We start from the raw sequence: 13,987 nt of genomic DNA on the forward strand, positions 1-13,987 counted from the left end.
TGCTCATGTCCATATGTGTATGAGATCAGCTAGCACACTTTCAGCCTGGTTAGCTGCTGAATGAGAAAAGGATCATGATACTTTTGTTCTGCTTTCATATGACTCAAACCTGCTTGCACTATGTTGTGGTCAGCTGCAGCTGTGCCTGTGCACAGAGGGACCATGTCCTCAGCCTTGCAGCTCCCTGGACTTATGGATAGGACTCTGTCTGGTTCGGAGCTGAGGATATTCTGTGTCCTAATGTCTATCTACTACATTCAGCCTCTTGTAACAACATCCACCACTAGTTTTTCTACTTAGAGAAGCCCTGACAATTAAACTGGCAGAAAACAAGAGTAAATTAAAACTTATTAAAGTATTCAAATACAATTACCTAACACACGCTTCATTTTTGCTTCTTGATACAAGTAGGAAATCAAACTATTAAAAATAATGTTTCCTTGCTGATTTTGCCTAAAATTTTCTTCTTTGGTAGTCAAATTATTTATCCTTTTTTTTCCCCCAAGGTTGCACAGAATTTAGAGGACATATTGACTCACTGAAGGCTCACCTTGTTCTCCAAATCGTTTGATAGACTAACAATATAGTCTGGAGTTATCTGAATGCTAAATCCATCCTTAAAACAAAACTATAAAGCAACAATTTGTGTCTTCTTTAGATACAAAAAGTAAAAGTCCATTTTTATTTTGTGTAACCTTTATGTGGTGCTCAGGTCATAAATATTCTTCTGCACAGAGACAGCTGTAAGGTTTACTTTTCATGGTCTCATTAAAACATTTCTCTTTGATTGTTGACATTTGAAAAGAGAGGGAAATGGTGGCCAAGAGAAGTGTCTGGTACCATAATGTGCATGATGAACTAGAAAAACATTCCTAAATTTCCTCTGAAATTTACTAATTTTTAGAACCACTCTCAATGGAAAACTACGCCATTTCAGTATGACTTCTTAAAAAAGCAAGAAAGAAAAATTGGAGAGAAGAGATGCCTTTGAGCTTGTTTCCTTTTCAGCTTGTAAACTGAAATGGCATAAAAATGTTTGTTGAAGCAGCATATAGTGGTAATAGCACACACACTACAAAAAACCCCAAACCAACCAGGAATGGTTATACTTTTCCTACTGCATGGAGACTGTTATTTTAAGGGAATGCCCAGAACAAGAAATACCTGTTAGAAAATTCTCTAGCTCAAAAGCATGGACTGGATGGTAAAACACAGCTACAATAAACCTACTTCACTTTGTTGCTTAAGAACATAAAAAGCCTCTCAGTGCTTGCTTCCACTACCACCATTCTCTCCCTTAACACTAAATATTATTTATATTAAAAGAATTTTTATTATTGCTTTCCCTTACCGAAGGTTGCTTTTCTATAAATTGACAAAATTATTTCTGTCTTTACAGAAGAAGACAGAAAGCAGAATTAGGTGTTCAAAAAGTATTGGTTTGCTTTATGTAGTCGGCATAAGCTTTCTTATATTGTCTCAATAATTACTTTCTCTCTCATCATAAATTACTATGAATAATCTGGAACATCACATGTCAATAAAACCTAGGCATGTTGTCAGAAAGACAGCTTCTTTAATTCAAGTGGTCGATGATTAGCAAATCTCAGGCTAAAGCTTGCCTTTTCACCACCAAGTTAAAAGAAATTTAGTAACTATCCTAAGTGAACATTACACCTTTGCAAATATCATAGAGAATCCAAATTGACTAATTGTCTGGTAAGTGCAAGTGTAATTATAGCATATATCATAGGGCCACTCACATTCTTTGCACCCAAAACCAGTGCTAACTTTAGTTTTAAAACCCTGCATTACTGTTCTGATGAAAATTATATCCTTCTATGATTATGGCTCTTGGTCAAATTCTGGTAGCATTGCACCAGCCTGCTATGTACATGCTATGTACCAGAACAGAAGGCAGTGATCCCGCTGCCACTGAAAAAAATCAACTGTTATGGTAAAAAATTGGGCAAGTTTAGTCACTTCTTCTAAAAGCTCTCAATATGTTTTCTGGGAGGTGCTCAAGCTGCTTTTCCCGAAGTCACCTTTAACAAAGTATTCTGTGTGTTTTAACAAACAGAATTGAGAAGCATTTCCTGGTAAAAGACTCTACCAAGCAATTAGTAGCATTTATGGAAGGTAGATGAAGAATCTAAAGCATTTAGCAATTGCAAAGACCTTTATTGTCTGTACACTCCAAGGTCATGATCATTATTCCTATTATATCAAGGGATAGAAGGCAATTCAACAATTACAAGATTAAAAAAAGAAAAAGACATTGTTTCCCTGCCTTATGAGAGCCTGAAAATTCTGTGGTGCTGCCTTTTTGGACGTTCCAGTGACATAACATCGAGAGCTTGATTCAAAAACTGAATAATTGTTCAAGGGCAAGAACATAAAATGGGTAATTGTTCAAGGGAATGGTGTGTGGGGAATGTGAGTGATGTGATTAGACATGGTGTCAATAAGGATTTCAGGGTTGTTGGTGAGTGTAATGTTTGATTTTTCTGCGGTGTAATCGACTGAAATCTTCCTCGTCATATAATTAAATCCTTATTTTACTGTGGAAGCTGTTTCATCGTATTAAGAAATGTACAGGCTGCAAAAAGACAAAAAATGATGTAGCTTCTATAGCACAGTTAAAGTTTTCTATTCCTTCTGCCAAAGGCTGGAAGGTTGTAAACACCACTCCCGGGGACAAACCTTTAGCAGTAGATTCTGTTTCTGACATTTGTTCTGTTTTTTCTTCGCCATTAGACTCATCCACTTCCGCTACAGTCGTTAACTCCGGTTCACTCTTATAAAGCCTATAATCAGGACCCTGAGGGACGACCAAGTTATGAGGTAAACAAACAAGCATTTTTGTACAAGCATTTCTGTCTTAAGACTCAAACCGTTTATTTGGTGATGACTCTGCCCTCACTTTAACACTATGTTTCCTCGTTCAAGTGCTATTGCAGCAGTATTTATTTCTAGATAATTTGACAAACATTTGCAGACTTTCAGAAATTTCAGAAAAAAAATTGCCATAAAAATGTGGTGAGGGGTTTTTTTTTCTTTTAAATGATCTTGGGGAAACAAATTTGTATAAGGCTTCAGCACAACCTCATTCTGAGCCAAGGGTTTTATAGGAATTGTGAACAGAAGTACCTAACTTTCCAAAATTTCTTCAGATACAGGTATTTAAGCCTTAAGACAGTCAAATACGTGCAAGGATACATGGTAGGAAAATATGAAGAGCAAATGATGTAGCCATCAATAAAACTAAGTAATCAAAAGTAAACACATAACACAAAAGTAGCCAGATGATAAAATAAAAATTGTGACTATGAAGGGGGATGCTTCAAGAACAATGTGGCAGTTTAAGCCACTTACACAGTAAGATCCATTTCTCTGATATCCTTGAACTTGGTGAATCTTCTTTTCTTCTGGCAGATGGACTGGGCCCCTGCTATAACAGAGCAAGGAGCTGCTATCACTGGGCAGAGGGGGAATTATGGGAGGATGCTCTGTAAAGTCATAGGACCGAGGGAGTGGAGGACGAGGTGGGACTACTTCCTCTTCCTAAAGATTGTAGAATAGTCACCTTATTTAGATGTGCACACCTGTTACAATTATTTACAACTTAAAAAAGAAAAATACATTACTGTAGCTATAGCAGCTATAAATTTTGGAATTAAAGGGACAATGCCACATGTTAAAAAAAAACCCAAAACCCCCATGACAGACTTATTTTCTTCAGGTTTCTTTTGTTTACTTGTTTGCTTTCTGTTTTATTACTGTCACCTAGATGGAAATATTTCCATCATTTCCCAATTCAGCATCCCTAGATTCAAGATTTTTAATTCTAGCACCTGCACTCATTGTTGGACATGTACGAACTCTCTGAATCATCCTTTTAAAAGTTGAATTCAATATGTTTTAAAAGATGTTTACATGAATTAGACTTTTAGAAAGCTATGTAAGCCAAGTGTACACGGTATACATTTTAGACAGCCGTGACAATGTCCCTTTAAAACTCTAACTTCAAGCCAGATTTTCAGAGGGATTGAATATTGACGAGCTCCCATAGTTTCAACTTTTTGTGGATTCCTTGGCCATCTGAAAACCAGGCTTAATATGTGAATAGACATATAAAGCAATGTATTTCTTCCCATGAAAAGCGTGGTGAGTAGAAAACAAATCCATAGATCAGGGTTTATATTTCTATGGTAAGAGCCTAGGGAGAGGAAAAAGTGAGATATGGAAAAGAGAAACATACCAGTGAGAATATAAAGACATAGAACAAATGAAAGTTTTAATTATCAGTGGAGATATCAGTCTTTAAAAATAATTTGTAATGCAGTATTTTCACAAAAGCATACTGGATATATACTTTAGACATCCTTAAACCAATTATAATACTGTTCATTTTTAACATAGGACTATTAGAAATTCAGCAATTCTAAAATGGTAAATATGCTAAAATCATACCTCATTTTTATATTTAATAGATGAAAATGTCCTTGATCCCATGATGCCTGTTTGGGTGGAGAGGGTGATAAAAAGAAAGAGAAAAATTGTTGTCAATAAACAGCTTTTAACATATGAAATATAACCTGTTGCTATCAAACAAATACACAAAGTATCAGCTTAAAAACTTAATACAGAGGATTGCATTCTCCGTTTCTCAGTAATGATACCCTTTTTTTTTAAACATATAAAAGCAACCATGCAGCTTATCCTTTAACAATGGATATGATCCAATCTCACTTCCTATGAAATAAAAACAATCAGTTTACCTGCCTCTGTAGAACTTCTTTGTTGTTTATGTTTACTTAAACCCTCCATGACATCTTGAATTCTCCACAGTTCCTTCTGAATCTGAGCACGCTGTATCCCTGCCGCCTCAGTCTGCCAGTAAATAAACAATACACATAGGCAATAAATTAGAATACTCTACAAGCGGAAAAAACCTTTTTATTTCTTTAAACTGCACTGCACATCCTTTCCTAATGAAGGAAAATAAAATGCAGTAATGACAGATACTCTCCTTTCCCAGTGCAACTCTCTAATATTGTCAGAAACAAACAAACAAAAAAAAATTAACTAATTTCAAAGCTTGTCAGTTAATTGGACAGAAATTTGCTAGTTCAAACTCCCCTTAAGAACAGAATTGTGGCTCCTGTCTCCAAAGAAAATCCAAGCAAGCTTTGCACAGGAGACCTATATGCTACAAAAAAAAAGAACCATCAGTTCCAAGCCTAGAATAGGCGGAGATGAACATGGTGTTTGCATACTAGCATAAAAAGTCTGGGCACATTTGCATTCACGGTCATGCATGCTTTGGACTGCATAACATAAATTTCTCAGCTTTTGGGCTTCCTTGTAATCAGCTTTTCATAACTGCATATAAAATAAAATCCTGGAGCAAACAGCCTGTAACGTCTCCAAGCGCTGACCACACCTACCCACCCATGCCAGATAACAGATGCACATCTGCGTGAGCAGGCCTGTGTGTCTCTCTGAATCTCCTTAGAAATTCAGTACTAACTGTCCCGTCCTCCACAGTGCAGCAGAGTCATGTAATAAGATACAACTCAGAACTCTCCATATTCAATACTTAAAGCAATGCCTACAGTATTTTTATTGTAATTTATTTCGATGGAAGGATTTAATTACATTTTAAAATATTCAGTGAAATGGAAGGATTTGTATGAAGTTACAATATGACTGTCATAGCAATTTAAGTCTGTGAAAACTACACTGTTTTGGATCCCACCACTGAATCAGAAAAAGGAGGCTTTCAGACAAAGGAAAATCGGGGCTGTAGATTCAAAAAACATAGGAAAAGCTGAAGACTTCTCTGGAACTTATAAACTTTTCATTCTTTTTGTACCTTTTAAATTAACACACCACATGTCCCCTTCTTTCATTTGTGTAGTTTTTAAACAAAATCATAGAAAATAAAAGTGAGTTAAGTGTACTGTAAGACCTATCCCACACCTGAATTTCTCCAAGGTGATCAAGTTGCTCCTGCATATGGTTTCTTGTTACAGTTACATCATACTCCAATTTATCATATTCTCTCCAAGCTCTCTCCAATTCCTAAGTATATAACAAAGTAACAGATTACAGATGCACATTCAAGTGAAAAAAAAAAAAGGCATATTTATTTTTCTTTATTCAGTAGCATGAAACTTCAGGAAGTAATGCATACATAGATATCAGCAATAAATTAATACGTATTGTAGAGAATGCTATGTTTAAACATTTTTTTTAATTTTCTAATGATACTGAATGGAATTAAAACAAATAGCATTTTGTCTTTTCACAAACAAAACAGGCAAGGGCAAAATCTTCAGAATATGTCTTTACAGTCAGCAGGCATGTGGGTCTGAAGCTGTCCTTCCATCGAGGCAGAAAACCCACAAAAATGAATGCAAATTTGCCTCTTTTATCACATAGAATACATATGTGTCAGAGCACAGCATGTGTATGTATACACAATGTACTATGTAAGACAAATGTAAGTCATCCAACCCTGCCTGTAAGGTTACCAGTGAACGCCCCAGGCCTGCTAATACATTTTATTTTACATATATGAAACTAAGAACACCAGAAGGGAGAAGGTACAAAATGAAAATCTTCTTTGAGGTCAGCTCTACTATCTCACCTTTTAAGCCTACATCAAGAAATTTACTTAATTTAGCATAAATTAAAAAGTTAATGAGGAAAAGTCTACCTTGAGGATTTCCTTTCCCCAATTCCTATTTTCTCATCCAACCAATTCCTTTTACAACACGGTTTAAGGTTTATACTAAAACCAATATTTCAGGGCCTACTTTGGATCAATTTTGCCACTGCACACCACTGGAATTTGACAGTGAAATACCTTTTTGATACATATGTAAGTCAGCAAAAATGATTCTTTGCCTTATCATTTCTGTGTAGAAATTATCATGAAGTAGAAAAGGACAGTAAAGAGCACTTTCCTTCCTTTTTTCCTGTGTGTGGTGGTTTTTTTAAAGGTTTTTGGAAGTGCACAACTTGAAAGAGCTTTTAAATATAAAATCCCACTATTAGACGAAAACACGACAGTATATATTTTCTTCTTTTCATACTGCAGCTTTTTTTTAAAGTAGCCTATCTGATCAAATATCTGATAGCTTATTTGCATTATTTACCTCTACTGTAATAAAAGTTTCATATTATAAAGGTGAAAATTACCACACCAGTTAAAGTCAGTATGTGCTCATCCCTGAAAAAAAATATTAAAGACGACTTGATGGACATAATGAAAAGCTCACTATCCAGCTGCTTTTGACAAAAATAAAAGCAAGTGAAAGATGACTGAGTTTTGCTGGAATGTAATGAAAAATAACCAAAGATAACCCAATCAAGAATATGAATGGGAAGATAAACATTTAACATTTGCTGAATTTTACTGGTGAGAACATATTACTTACTGCAGTAGCTCGCGATACTTCTCGACAAGTGCTAAGTAGTCCGTTCTGTAAGTCATCTCTCTGTAAGACTACGTTTTGTATGGCTGCCGGATTATCTGCATTCATTTCTATCTCCTGACTTGCTGATAGCAAAGCTTGCTCAAGCGTGTACTATTATAATAAAAAGAATTATTTTTAATGTTCTGCATCATTGGGTTGATTTTTGTTTTATTTCAGTTAGCAATGTTCTTATAATAAGCATGTAAAATAACATCCACTTTAGGTAATAAATACAATTGTCCTACTTTCTCCTTGTGTAGCTGTTGAAGCTTCTCCTCCAGTGCTTGTATAACTTTATCTTGTTCACATAAACGGCTAAGCTTAGCCTGGTATATAACAGAAAATGATTGTCGTTAGGATTTAATTTTTAAACATCTTCAGTAATCAAAACCAACTGATCATTACATGAACATAACACGTTATTACCGCAAAACATGAATTCTATAATTATGAAAGGCATCAGTCATGCATTTTCAAATTAACCTTAGGAAACTATGAAGTAAGTGTTATTACAACTTGAAACGGCATGGCTCAAAACATATAATTTATGATTCTACAGCTAAACCTTTACAACTTACTAATAGGTATTAAATACTGGTTTAGATTACATATTCCTCAGTATTATAAGGAATATTATATACATGCAGTCGTCCCCATGGTTTATCTCAGATGGTAGTTTTTAATAGTTAGTTACTAGTACTATCCATGCCCTGTTTTAGTTCTGATTGAGGCTTACCTATGACTAAAACTGTTCCACATCAGCTTGAATTTGAGCAAATAACTGCTCAGTGCACCCTAATAAATTTGAAATATTTCTATTTGAACAATCTTTTTGGTTCAGTTTGTGCTGCTCTGACTTTTTAACTCTTAAGATAACACTGGAAGTGTGCTTTCTTTTTTTACTCTTCAAATAACACCTCTTAAATCATTACATCTGCTCTTAGTTGCACTGTGCAAGAATGACTAGACATGCATATTTGTATGCATATACAGTATGACTGTATGGGTACTTTTCACCACCAACTTTACATCAAGTCCCTTTTCTTTAGTAACTAGCAATCCAACACTCTGAATGATAACTACTCATGCCAAATTCCAGTTTTGGAGTATTGGTCATATTTCCTGGGAAATTATAGCCTCATGCTTATAACTAGACTACAACTACAGAATTTTTTCCCTTCTAAAGTAATTAATTCCTTCCTAGAAGCAATTCACCTCAGCTTTGAACATATGTAATACTTGAAATTTCAGCCTAAAACGTAATACTTCCAGCAATTTAGAAGCTTATTACAGAAAGAGTAAGAGAGAGTAAGAGAGCCCCTACATTTTACAAAGCCATTTCTGTTGGTAAACACCTCTATAAAATGTGTTTCAAACCCAAAAGTCAAGGAGGAAATTATTATCAAAATAAGGAGAAAAATACCAACATTTCCAATGAAGAAGAAATACAAATGACTTACATCAATATCCAGCTCTTCAGTTCTATATTTGTACAGTGTACCCCTACATTCTTCTTGTGTTAACTATAAGGAAGAATAATATTGCCATAAAACAACTTAATTGGACTGTGAAAATGAAAGTACTGTTAAGCTTAACAGTTTTAATACAGAAATCAGTTTTTGCTTGGAAGTCAAACATACCACATTGAACAATATACTTTCAGCCAATATATATTAATGAAGATAAGGAAATGGAATGTCAGACAGACTTATCAGTAGAAAGTTGCAGTAACAGGCTATGCTTCTAATGCAAACTGTATTTTTAAAGATGTACAACTAACTCAATTGAACATGGACTATGTAGGAAGATGAAACTGCCAACGTATATCTAGACATGGTTAGACATCATTATCTACAGTTTCTCATGTGCATTCTAAGTAGAGGGGTTAATTCCACTTGGGATTAGCCATTCTAGGCCCATTAAGGTCAAGTGTATTCACAAGGTGGATATTCAGATGTCAATCTGAAATCAAAGCAAAATGACCTAAGTGTACAAAATTTGTGCAAAATACGTGCAAAATACCTCGTTACAGACATATGCTCAATAAGTGCCAACAAATACCTTTCTGTCTACTTTTTTTGTATGGATTCCCTCCACTCCTATAGTGTATTACCAGAAATGCCATAAATGAAAGCCTTTCTATTTTATTTTTGAACCTAATCAAACTTGTTTCCTCATGCTAAGTCAGCATGCAAGGTATCCTCAAACTATTTTCATACAGCTCTTCATATCAAATCCTTAACCCTTTCAGTCCCTGAACTGACTAATAAAAACATAATACATGAAAAAAGGTACTCCTCATTTTAGAATGGACTGTCACGTACAGTAACTAATTAATGTCATTTATAGAAGCAATGGCATAACAATATCAACCTTTGTATTCTATTTTATTAAAAAAATGTGCATTGAGTCCCATCATAGATGCTTTCCTTTCATACATCTGTCGTAACTAGGCCACCATGACTGAATAGTGCAAGAAAGACTATAAAAACACAAGTCCAAGTTAAAGGACACTTATGAAGAAGGGACTAGGGAAGGGTTAATCAGACAAGCATTCCAAACATACAGTAAATCTTCAACACACTTAAGTGTTTCATTTCAAGACAATATGTCCACATACCTCATGCAAATGCACCTGGTGACAATTTAGAAGTATGTATAGTGTATTAAAACTGCAGAGCAACTTTCTTTGAAATGGACATTTAATGAAAATGTGTGTTGGAATATGAAAAAAGCCACAGCACTTTTGCACCTCATGAATGTCACAAAAAATTAAGATACCGATTTAAACACCTACTATTGCAAGACTTGTGTTTTTTAACTGTTGATTTTATCACAATGAGAGAAAAATGAGGAATGGAAATATTTAAAAAAAAACTCATAAACATGGCCAAATGTCCTTAACTTACAGAGAAGACCTAGTTGTATTTCACAACTGGAAGATTTTTACAAAAGAAAGATTATCTCCCAACAGATACATACATCTTCCCAAGACACTGCTCAGCATTTGACACAGCTTACATGGAAAAATGTAACATTATTTTTTCAAGCCAGTATTTTGTACCTTTTTTGGTTTTTTCAACCTTAATTATAGCTGAGTTTAAACCAGTTTGCCAATTCAGCATCTTTAGTCCTGCCTACCTCCTAAAAGGACTATATTGTAAGTATTCAGAAAACAAAAACACATGTTCAAAGAACACCACACATGTGCTAATTCTTTGTATTAAAATCCCGTCACACTTTAAAAATTGCCGCCAACTTCTTGCTTTTGTTAGTGGTACTAGTTTCTCACAATAGGCACAGCTAAAAAGCCACTTAATTTCAACATTTCTATTGCAACATTTTACGTAGACTTAGCTCAAGACCTCTAAAAGTAGTATGAAACACTTAAACCATGTCTGACAAAACATCAGCTTCTCTTTCCACAGTAAATCTACAAATTAGCTTAAGGCAAAACGTGCAGAATGCTATCGTATCCTGCTAGAGTTTTGAGAGGAACTGCAGTAGACAAAATGCAATTACACATTGCAAGCAAGGTTAACAACCTCATCACCCTGGTAAATGCATTATAAGAGCTCCAACGATCAAGTTACTGAAATGTATTTTATGTCACGTTCAACAAATGCCTCTCTCACCAAATACCCTACTAGGACAGTAATTTCAGAGAGAGAGTGCCACCTACTGAAGCAAAGACATGACTGGCTGCTGACTTCTGCACTTTCCTTCACGTTTTCCTACTCAGATACAAAAAAGTCCATTCCTCCTAATAATGTAAAATATACTGCACATCTCCCAAACACGAAGGAGCAGCATCCTGAGTAACTATGAATAGAACTTACAATTTAGAAAGGGAAATTGCACGCATGGAATTTGTGAAATGTTACATGTGAAAAGGTAAATGGACCCTAACTCAATTTCCATCTTATGTTAGAAATAACTTATCTACCTTACAGCCCCAGTGCACAGACCCCATCATGATCAAATGCCATTACCAGATGAATCACAGAAGTGGATAAATTCACCACAATGGACACAGTATAAAATGTCTTTAGAGGGAAATTTATTTCCAAACAAATGCAGATTAGGCAAATCTCTCTCTTGAGACACGGAGTAGGGTGGTAAATCTATTTAAGCAGTTGTGCTGGTTTTGGCTGGGATAGAGCTAATTTCCTTCATAGAAACGAGTATGGGGCTAAGTTTTGGCTTTGTGCTGAAACCAATATTGATAAAGGGATGTTCTGGTTATTGCTGAGCAGCACTTACACCATGTCAATGCCTTTTGCACTTCCGATGCCATGCCACCAGTGAGTATTGGGCTGGGACTGCACAACAAGCTGGGAGTGGACACAGCCAGGACAGTTGACCCCAATGGACCGAAGTGATATCTCAGACTATATCATGTCATGCTCAGCATATAAAGCTGGGAGAAGGAGGAAGGGAGAGATGCTTGGAGTGATGGCGTTTGTCTTCCCAAGTAACCATTCCCATGCGATGGAGCCCTGCTCTCCTGGAGATGGCTGAACAGCCGCCTGCCCATGGGAAGCAGTGAATGAATCCCTTGTTTTGCTGTGTTTGTATGATTTTTCTCACTTTTACCCCTCTGATTCTCCATCTCAACATGGGAGCAGTGAGTGAGCAGCTGTGGGGTGCTTTGTTGACAGCTGGGATTAAACTGCAACAGCAGTCAATATTAAAAACATTTAAGTAACTATTACTTCATTATCGTATAAACGATTTTAAAATTCTGCTAATAATTTTGATTCAATAAATTTATGGCAGGAAATTTCACATCCTGAGAGCACACTGAGCATTTCTACAGGATAACTGCACTTAGCAAATTGAAAAAGGAAAACATAGGACATTTTGTGGGAACCGTGAGGTTAAATCCGACTCCCAAGACGCTTTTTTCCCCTAATTTTAAATAAATTCTTACTATTAGGAAGCAAAGGGTAAATAGGTGCTTACCCCACGGTAAACAAGTTTCTCCTCTAATGTGACAGATAATATTTCAAATACATTTAGCCCAATACAAATTATGCTCATAACAAACTCCAAAAATATTTCTATCTATTCATCTCAAAATCTAACATGTCAAATAGTTTACATGTATGCGACTGCAATAATATTCATAATAGTAACTACAATAATTAATGTTATAAACAAGATCTCCCTTATAGAAGCAAAAAATCGAGGACAATTTCTACATGTTTTATCCAAACATAGACTTTGTATGTTAGTTTGCTACACTCAGGTTGTTGTTTTGCACCCTTTAGAGATCTCACACACATAAGAACTGAAGAGAATTCTACTTTTTAAAATCAGCACATACTTCTTTAAAAAACAAGAATAACATTCCTCATCCACCATTAGAAAGAAATAAAAATACCATTTCTATCTAATACCATTTCTACCAAAAATGTAGTAATGGGTCCAGGCTGTAAAAAATCCTCTATTTTTCTTGACTGTACATATGTAATCACAGAATCACACAGAATGAAATCATTGCCCTGGCATATACTTCTAAATTTACAGTACAGCCTGTAAAGCAGACCGACAGAAGTCAAACAGATTTAAATAATTGCAAAGATGTAGCAAATCACAAACAAAAAAGTCTTACAATACATTTGAAATAGTATATATTTTAGCTATTATACTAAAGAATTGTCAATCATTGCAAACAAACAGGAAGCAAAACACCTTAATTTTTAATGAAATACAAGCTTTTCTTGCTTTCCTTTGCTTAACTCTAAATAAACACAGTCATAAAAGTGTAGTGAGTATTTTCTCTACCCATAGGAATGGTTGCGGTCATCAGAAACAATTTTATCATCTTGACAACAAAACAGGTTTCAGAGGCTTACACAAAATTTTCTCCCTATTGTTTATGCTTCTTTAAAACTGCAGTGGGAAGGATGACTGGTAAAAATAATTAATAAAAAACTGAACGTTGTTGAATTGAATAAAAAATTGTATGTTGTTTAAACGTTAAATAAGATGCCAGAATTTTAAATGAGTTAGTTTTGCATTACAAAAGTTTAAAAGACTAGTATTTTTGTCCTATCCTGAAGGTCAATTAATTTAGTATTTCACACAGAAAACTTAATCCATGAAAACAGGGAAGACGTCTTGCTTTTCTCTAGTTCATGCAATACATGTGTTCTTCTGCATGAGCCTGCCAATATGTCGCAAATAGTCTGACCTGAAGAGACTGCATCTCTAGTGACAAAAGGTTATTCGGTCTTCATGACCTGTGAGATTCACTGTTTCTTTGACAAGAATGTCAAAAAAGTGCTTATTCAATGTCAAATATGAAGCAGCAGGTATGTCTACAAGGTGTAGGCAGTGTTGTGTAGCAATCAGTTAGCTGACAGCATAGTTTCGTCAAGACAGCACTCTGAAATCTGTTGGTATCCCTAAATAAGCTGGCAGACTAGTTTAGGCACAGTTATACCTCAAATGTGTCTACATTAGCATTAGAAGCTGAGCTAGCTTACCCTGTA

The 13,987-nt window shown here is 35.3% G+C and overlaps 1 protein-coding gene across 7 annotated transcripts in view; it reads right to left on the reverse strand.

Moving 5' to 3' along the window:
- The window catches only part of PLEKHA5 (pleckstrin homology domain containing A5), a 166,699-nt gene that overhangs the window by 12,792 nt on the left and 139,920 nt on the right, over positions 1 to 13,987 (reverse strand). For all 7 annotated transcript variants that reach the window (XM_061988854.1, XM_061988853.1, XM_061988850.1 and 4 more), the window contains 7 exons: positions 8,948 to 9,010; positions 7,733 to 7,813; positions 7,449 to 7,598; positions 5,986 to 6,087; positions 4,782 to 4,893; positions 4,474 to 4,520; positions 2,704 to 2,821 (listed from right to left, as the gene is read on the reverse strand). In XM_061988854.1, coding sequence (XP_061844838.1) covers positions 2,704 to 2,821; positions 4,474 to 4,520; positions 4,782 to 4,893; positions 5,986 to 6,087; positions 7,449 to 7,598; positions 7,733 to 7,813; positions 8,948 to 9,010 — 673 coding nt within the window. The remainder of the gene's footprint in view (positions 1 to 2,703; positions 2,822 to 4,473; positions 4,521 to 4,781; positions 4,894 to 5,985; positions 6,088 to 7,448; positions 7,599 to 7,732; positions 7,814 to 8,947; positions 9,011 to 13,987) is intronic.

This window comes from Colius striatus, chromosome 1 (assembly GCF_028858725.1).
Source record: "Colius striatus isolate bColStr4 chromosome 1, bColStr4.1.hap1, whole genome shotgun sequence".
NCBI lineage: Eukaryota > Metazoa > Chordata > Aves > Coliiformes > Coliidae > Colius > Colius striatus.